The 8,245-nt window shown below is 44.1% G+C and overlaps 1 protein-coding gene across 1 annotated transcript; it reads right to left on the minus strand.

Moving 5' to 3' along the window:
- Window positions 1-1,772: 1,772 nt before the first annotated feature.
- Window positions 1,773-7,181, minus strand: LOC115457559 (C-type lectin domain family 1 member B-like). The gene is made up of 6 exons (XM_030187015.1): window positions 7,054-7,181; window positions 4,430-4,525; window positions 3,576-3,695; window positions 2,927-3,078; window positions 2,155-2,261; window positions 1,773-2,052 (listed from the first exon to the last, which is right to left on the minus strand). The coding sequence occupies exons 1-6, from the start codon at window positions 7,115-7,117 to the stop codon at window positions 1,893-1,895; spliced, it is 699 nt and encodes a 232-aa protein (XP_030042875.1). The 5' UTR covers window positions 7,118-7,181; the 3' UTR covers window positions 1,773-1,892.
- Between the last annotated feature and the right edge of the window lie 1,064 nt (window positions 7,182-8,245).

Consider the following 8,245-nt stretch of genomic DNA (forward strand, 5'->3'; position numbering starts at 1 on the left):
TGGAAACAAAGTTGTAGCTAGACATGGCAGAGCCTTAAGCCCCAATTCAATGACAATTTCTGTTAATTAAGAGTGTTCAGTCAGTGTTGCTCATTGTTCATCTTGCATTTTGACAAGTTTTAGAGCTTATGATCTCCAGTTCAGCATTTCCTGTTTGTGAACAGTCAGCACATAATACTAAAAGAGCCAGATCGTGCTTAAAGATAATTTACTCAGAGCTTTTACATTGCAAACATGTTGCAGGACCCTTAGGAAAACTAGAATAAAATTTTAAAAAGGGAGAGAGACAATTCATAACCCTGATTTGGAAATTCCACTCTGATATCTTTACCCTGCTGCTCAGTCACTCATCGTCCCTGGTCTTAGTCTACTGGGACCCTAAGCTCTTTGGGGATGGGACTCCGCAGTCATGCTAATTTTCTTGCACAGTTCCAAATACACTGACAGCTGTGTTTAAGCAATATCAAGTGTGACCAAGAAGAACAGGAATCCCACCTCGGTCTGCCACTGGAGTTCAGCCCTGCAGAACCCAGGGTCATATTCAGCCCTTGGAGTTCAGCCCTGCAGAACCTGGGGTCATATTCAGCCACTGGAGTTCAGCCCTGCAGAACCTGGGGTCATATTCAGCCCTTGGAGTTCAGCCCTGCAGAACCCGGGGTCATATTCAGCCCTTGGAGTTCAGCCCTGCAGAACCTGGGGTCATATTCAGCCCTTGATAAGTTTTACTGCAGAGACACAACATTTTTAAAGGTTCATTCCCCAGAGTGCTCAGGACTGGCTCTGTTTGGGGTGGGGGATACGTTACCCCAGCAGGAAGGCAGAGCTGCCTAGTTACTCACTCCAGAAAGGAGACTTTTTGGCTGGTCCTGGTTTTAAACTAACATCCCAAACCAGCATGGGATTTGTAGCGCTGATTTCAATGGGCAGGATCAGACAATACAAGTCCCATCATGCAGCAGGATGGGGTGCTCAGAAATCAAGAACTGTTCCAACATCTCCAGCTTGGAATTGGGTAACTTGCCATCTGTGGCTAAGATGGAAAACCTTCCGCAAGAAGAGAATCTCAGCCTTATTTTGATTCTGGGGAATAATTTATTCACCTTTAGATTTAGCCAGGCTTTTTCACTAGTAGCTTAAGGAAAGTTGCATTCAGGTACAGTTAGTTATTTTCCTATCCCCAGTGGACTCACAATCTATTTGTGAGCTATAGGAAAATTTACCATGGAATTCACTGTTTTCAGTACCTCATATTAACGAATTCCCAGTGCTAAATTTAGTTATTTCTTGCTGCATCTGAGAAACTCATGCACTACTGATCACAGCAATGCAAAGATAATGAGTCCACTATCTTTTAAAGGAAAGGCCTGCCCTACAGCTGCCAAAAATAACAGCTCTCCCATCTCCCGATCATTTAGTAACCGCACAGATGCTCTCCCCAAGATTCACCCAATCTCTTTAAAGGATCTTCCTGGCCTCCCTCCATCCCCTGGCACATACTTCCAAATCCCTGGCGGGTTGTGAAGAGAAGGAGTGAGCTCCGACGACTGCCCTTAGCAGTAGTATTACTGTACCACCACTAGGGGTCAGGCTGCCAAATAATAGATGTGCAGGTGCACAAGGACTCAATTCAACTCATCAGGATTCAGGTGGTATAAAAAATATTTGATACTATCATATTTTTGCTTCACCCCATGCTTAATAACACAGCACTCAGTCTGAGCAGGTCTTAATCCTGCACGCAAGTGTGGGACTCACATGCTAAGTATTTATTATTATTATTATTATTTATCGTGTCCTCATGGACACAAAATATTTTAAAACCCCTGGCTACGTCAGGCCCTCAAGAGCAATTGTGGTTGCCATTCCAGGCATGGTGATGGTCAAGTCCCCATTTAAGTTTCCAGAGATCTGTAGTTACCGCCTCTTGTGTCAAATCGTGCTGCGTTTTTCTCACAGATCCACCTATGGAAGGAGTGGCACTGAGTGGCATGAACCTTCCCACTTCTGTAGATGCCACAGGAACCCATGCTGTCCGTGGTGCTCATGCCAATGCTGGAATGAAAGTCGGACTATAAACATGGAGAATTTAAAAACGAAATAAATACATTTTAAAAGGGAAAAGCGATAGAAGAGAGAAATCGTATCACACTTCACCTGGCTTTCCGGACCGTGGAGTTGCTCAGCCAGACCCACTTGCCTTTGCTGTGATTGTACTGGAGTCCCAGCCAGAAAAAGTCATCTCCCTTTCTGTCCATGAGCTCCTGCACAAAGTGATTGAGAGCCCGTTAAGGAGAAAGAAAGGGTGAGCTTGGGGTATTCGCTGCAGAGACCATTCTTGCAAGTCGTATTTGGTAAGGTGCCCTACAACGCACAGATGGAAACGGGAAAGGGGGACCACCCCTTCCACAGAAACACAAGGATGGAAACAAGACCAAGTCCAAATGACAATCCCAAGCAACAGAGTAAGAGCTTCAAAACAAGTTTATTGGGACCCAACATGGTCTGTGTTTCGGCAACAAGCCTTCCTCAGGGGTCAGGTAGCATAAAACTACAGCAGCGACACCAGAAGCTCTTACTCTATTGCTTGGGCTGGTGATTTGGACTTGGTCTTGTTTCCACTCTTGGTTTGCTCTACAACGCACAGAAAAATGCACAGGCAGCCTACTGCACACAGACACACATATATACCCATACTGTGGTTCTACATGGCTAAATGCTTTCTATGCTACACAACAAACATACCCATTTCCACAACCGCACTATCACACACACACACACACACACACACACACACAGAGCTTCCTGTGAGCTATTGAGTCATGAAAAAGTTAGCATCCCTGAACTCATCTCCCAAAAACTTCTCTACGCCACAACCCATCACAAGAACAGCGCCACCCCACCCTTGTGGCCATCCTTGGTACTTCACCATCTCTGAGTCTCTGTACAAGGTCAGGAGCTGGGAACTCCGGGATTTACAATATTCCAGACTGTAATTCCAGTCCCTCTCTTCTTCAGAAAAGTAATAGCATCTCGCATGGGACAGCAGCCAGCTATAGGGACAAAAGTCACAAGGAGAGCCTGCAAGAAGGAAGAGAAAGACCAGGGGGATTATTAATATTGTTAACACTGTATTTTACATCTTGCCAACACTGTGTACAAAATTTTAAAAGTTAAATTCAGTGACAAGAGACCACTGGCAGCTAATGAGAGACCTCAGGGAAGGGAAGACATCAGCACCCCTAGATACCCAATGCATGAATACAGTCTGAACAGCTGAAGAGACAGCTGAGGAAAATAGATGCTTTAAGGAAAGGTATGTATTATTCTGCAGGTCCTGTATGTTAAGGGAGCAAATTTAACACAGAGTTTTTCATCTCAGGATGCAGAAAATTCAATTACCACAAAATCATTCTAAAACAGGTGGAGTAATGTCTCCATCTAGTGGTGAGAAATCTTTACTCTGCCTGGACGATTTTCTCCACTCCAGGACCTTTATTGCACTGATAAGCAACAGAAGCTAGGAGTTAGTTTCACCCACCCGCCCTCCTTTGTAAGTTTTCCCCATTAGGTGTCACCTTCCTTCACCTCCCCGCATAGATAATCCTGTATTTTCTCCAACAGCAGCTGGTCCTCCTGGTGGCTGAGGTTGGAACACTGGCATGTCTTGATCAATCCACTGCAGTTAACGGGTATCTCTGAAGTCCAAATGAATCAGATTAGAGAATTGGCACCCACAAATCAATATCTGCAATCAATGTTCAGAATTTTTTCAGTAACAAATATATATAATCAAGGAGTCACTGATCAGACACACAGGCAGCTCCCATACATGGATATTTTACTCTCTGGTTAGAAAATTCCTTTCTTTCATTTTCATTTTAAGTCCCTGCATGCAGTAATTGGAGGGGGAAACTCAGGCTGTGTAGGGATTTTTTTTTGCCCCCTTTATTTATTTATTGCATGTATATAAAGCCATCAGAAGTCAGGATGTTTACTTGTTTAACAGCATCAGGTAGATTTACCATAATCTCAGTTACATAACCGCAACACCACATCCTGGACCCCACAATCCATTGCTGTTATGCAGTAGCTAAGAATGCAAAGAAAAGGTGGGGAGGAGAAGGAAGGCATTATTAATCAATACAATGAAGCAGGTCTGAAGCCAGAATCACAGAGCAGCTGCACACAGAAGTATCATCGGATAAGACATACGGGGACTTCAATCACCCGAGGATAAATGTAAAGCTATGAGCAATGAATAAAACTGGATTTCTAAAGATCCTTTCACTGCACCATTGCATTGAAACATGCTGTTACTTATACATTTGACTATACCAGTTGCTCTGGAAAGTATTTTTTGAGAAACAAGCAAGTACTGAAGGAAAAAAAAAACCCAGCTGCAGTTTGTATCTGACAAGGACAAACTTACTCAGGATGAGCAGGACAATCCATGCTCCCGCCTGAAGCAGCAGGACGACCCCCAGAATGATAGAAAAAATCTTCCAGCCCTCAGCCCTGGGAGGCTCTGTGGGAAGAAAGAAGTACAGCCATGGGATAAAAGGAGGGTACAGGCACAAAGATCCCCTATCACCTGCCCCATCTTGCTGACTGAAGAAAAACCTATTCTTTGTGTCACCTGGACTGTCCCACTTGGAGATTTTAAGATAGATTTTTTTGCAGCAGGGGGCCTTTGAATGGAGGAGGCATGAGCTGGAAGTCAGAAAGAGCCCACCCAGTCTCAAGGGAAAGTCCTCAGAATCATGAGTTCTAATCCTGGCTCTGTTTATGAATCTACTCATCCCTCAAATGTGAATGCTAGATATTGAATGGTACCCAAGCCCCTCCCACACCTGCCCTGCCTTTCACCAGTTCCTCGGGACCGGTCAGAGATGAAATCTTGGAGGAGGGTTTTCTTTCTAATCTCTCTGCTCTACACATTTGCCTTCTATTCTGAGTTTTGTTTTGAATGTGCCAAGCATGATAAAATAGAATTTTGTGTGGGTTAGTTTTTAATATGACTAGTTGCTCCAGGGACCCTCCTTAATATGCTGACCATTGGCTTGTCCCTGGCTTCCCTGTTTCACAGCCTGCTGCTCTTGCAATTGGGCTCACCCCTGTACTTTCTTGCAAGGTGTTTTTAACATTCACTTCTCACTTCTTGCCAGACGCAGCCCTATCTTCTACTCTCTGCCTCCCTCTGTTTCTCCCACCCCCTGAACAACAAAATGAAAAAAAATGTCCAGTTCACCCTTTTAATGCAGTTTGTGTTTTTCTTGAATATTCAGCCCACTTCATCCAAAGCTCGTCACAAACAGATTTAAGCATGAGAATTTCTGTGTTCATAAGGAGAACAAGACAAGAAGGAAACTGGGTAGACTAGAGGGATCAGCCACAAATCCACTATATTACATCACTGTCTATAAAGGATTCCGTTTCGCTCCGACCACAGAGGAAGACCAGGCTCAATCCAAGTGAAGAAACCACTCGAGAAAGTCCTGACACAACTGGAAGGACCAAGAAAGTGAACTGGTGGAATGCACATAAGCCTGAGTAGGACTACTGGGAGCCTGGTGGCCTGAGAAAGACAGAAGGAACAGGGCCACTGGCCTGCCACTAATTAATTGATTAAGTAACAAGCTGAGATGCAAAAATACTGATTGGCTTCCCTGCTGCACCAGCCTATTGTAAATAAGGAAGGCAAACATTTTTGCACTTTTGCCACCTACTGGTGGGAGGGATATATGATATCCCACTGGTCTGGCAGGACTCAAAGAAAGAAAATTCTCAGATGAGCATGATTTCACCTTCTCTCTCTCCCTTAGAGAGTAAATCAATCAGTTTCCCTTTTTGGAAGCCTATTTGGAGCTCAATGTGATGCCACATAGTCGTTCCAAGATCCAGCTTCTTGCTCTAAGACTTTGATAGACAACCCTGAAAATTGAAGGCGATTTTGGAATCGGTACACTTTAGTGTTTGGGAACTTGGGGAAGGGAGGAGGGAATTCACAGAATATTTGCACAATTTGCAATCTGTTATTCTTCCTTTCATGACTGGATGACTGTTTATTTTAAATTCACCGACAAACGGGTATCAAAACTAACGTATAACACTTAATTCTAGGTATTTAGATGAAGATTGATTGTGAACGGTACATGCAGACACACACACAAATTAAAGGGAGCATAATCAGAGAAAAATACAGTGGGGACTTGTGCTTCCAAGGTGAGGAGGAGCAGGACATCTTGTACCCAGCCAAGGAGGTCCTGAGCTAAACATTATGATCCCCTGTGAGATCATTTTGCGCACGCACAATCTGTGGGAGCATAACTGGCCCTATCAGGGGTCAACCACCACCCAGGTGCAGACTTCACCCTCACTGTCCTAAAAAACATATTGACCTCGGTGTCCCTCCTCTCCCCAGCCTCATGTGTACAAATGCTAGAATCTCAGAGGGCGAACAGCAGCACAACCCCAAAAATCACCTGGATTTTCTGTCTTGTGGCTGATTGTGTCCAATTCTGGTCGCCGCATCTCAAAAAAGATATAAAGGAATTGAAGAAGGTGCAGAGAAGGGCGACGAAAATGATAAAAGGGATGGAACGACTTCCCTATGAGGAAAGGCTGAGAAGGTTAGGGCTCTTCAGCTTGGAGAAAAGGCGGCTGAGGGGTGATATGATAGAAGTCTACAAGATAATGAGCGGAGTAGAGCGGACAGATGTGAAGCGGTTGTTTACACTTTCAAACAACAATAGAACCAGGGGACACAAGATGAAGCTAGAATATGGTAGATTTAAAACAAATAGAAGAAAGTTTTTCTTTACTCAGCGTGTAGTTAGACTCTGGAACTTGTTGCCGGAGAATGTAGTGACAGCAGCTGGCCTTACGGAATTTAAAGGGGGTTTGGACAGATTCCTAAGGGAAAAGTCCATTGAACATTATTAAATGTTTTGGGGGGTTTTGCCGGGTTTTTGAAGCCTGGATTGGCCGCTCTGCTGTTTCATGGAGTCTGTTTGAAGTGGGTTACTTCATCTCCCCATTGCTAATAAGATTTACCTTTCTGGGCAGTTTTTCCTCTTCCTTTGAAGCTGAGGGAAGTGTATCCATCCTCATCCTCCATAGTGAACAATATCCTTCCGATGAGTTAGTGATGGAAGACAAAGAATGACCAGGACCTTCAGAGGTTCTCTGCAGCAGCAGATACTGGTTTAATTCTTACAACACCTGTCCCTCCCTTCAGCCCACCAGGGCAGGAAGGGGAAACCACAGGGCCCTTCTAATGTGAATTATGACCAGTGGGTTTTCCTGTCTTCTGCAGCTCAGCAATTACTTTCTATCTCTGTGTGTCTGGTGGTCTAAGAACATAAGACTAGCCACACTGGGTCAGACCAATGGTCCATCTAGCCCAGTATCCTGTTTCCAACAGTGGCCAATCCAGATCACAAGTACCTGGCAGAAACCCAAATAGTGGCAACATTCCATGCTACCAATCCCAGGGCAAGCAGGGGCTTCCCCATGTCTGTCTCAATAGCACTTTTCCTCCAGGAACTTCTCCAAACCTTTTTTTAAATCCAGATATGCTAACCACTGTTACTACATCCTCTAGCAAAGAGTTCCAGAACTTAACTATTTGTTGTGTAAAAAAATATTTCCTCCTATGTGTTTTTAAAGTATTTCCATGCAACTTCATTGATTGTCCCCTGGTCTTTGTACTTTTTAAAAGAGTGAAAAATCGATTCACCACCACCCGCTCCACACCACTCAGAATTTTGTAGACCTCAATCACATCCCCCTCAGCCGTCTCTTTTCCAAGCTGAAGAGCCCTAACCTCTTTAGCCTTTCCTCATATGAGAGGAGTTCCATCTTCTTTGAACCTTTCCTAATTCCGCTAAATCTTTTTTGAGATATGGCAACCCAAACTGAACTCAACACTCAAGGTAAGGTTGCATCATGGAGCGATTAAAGAGGCATTATAGTATTTTCAGTCTTATTTACCATCCCTTTCCTAATAATTCCTACCATCCTGTTTGCTTTTCTGGCTACCGCCACTGCTCACCGGGCAGAAGATTTCAGTGTATTATCTAGAATGACACCTAGATCTTTTTCTTGGATGCTGACCCCCCAAGGTGGACCCTAGCATCAGGTAACTATGATTCAGATTATTGTTCCTCCACTGTTGCTACTATTTGAGATTCTACATGGAATGTTGCTATTCCACTAGAAGTCGGCCCTTGCAGATCACCAATGT

The sequence above is a fragment of the Microcaecilia unicolor genome, chromosome 14 (genome assembly GCF_901765095.1).
Source record: "Microcaecilia unicolor chromosome 14, aMicUni1.1, whole genome shotgun sequence".
NCBI lineage: Eukaryota > Metazoa > Chordata > Amphibia > Gymnophiona > Siphonopidae > Microcaecilia > Microcaecilia unicolor.

Coding starts and splice junctions, on each gene's coding strand:
- LOC115457559 (XM_030187015.1), bottom strand. CDS start 7,117: ATGGAGGATGAGGATGGATACACTTCCCTCAGCTTCAAAGGAAGAGGA. Junction 4,526..7,053: donor AGGAAAAACTGCCCAGAAAG/GTAAATCTTATT, acceptor TTCTTCCCACAG/AGCCTCCCAGGGCTGAGGGC. Junction 2,053..2,154: donor TCCACGGTCCGGAAAGCCAG/GTGAAGTGTGAT, acceptor CTTTCATTCCAG/CATTGGCATGAGCACCACGG.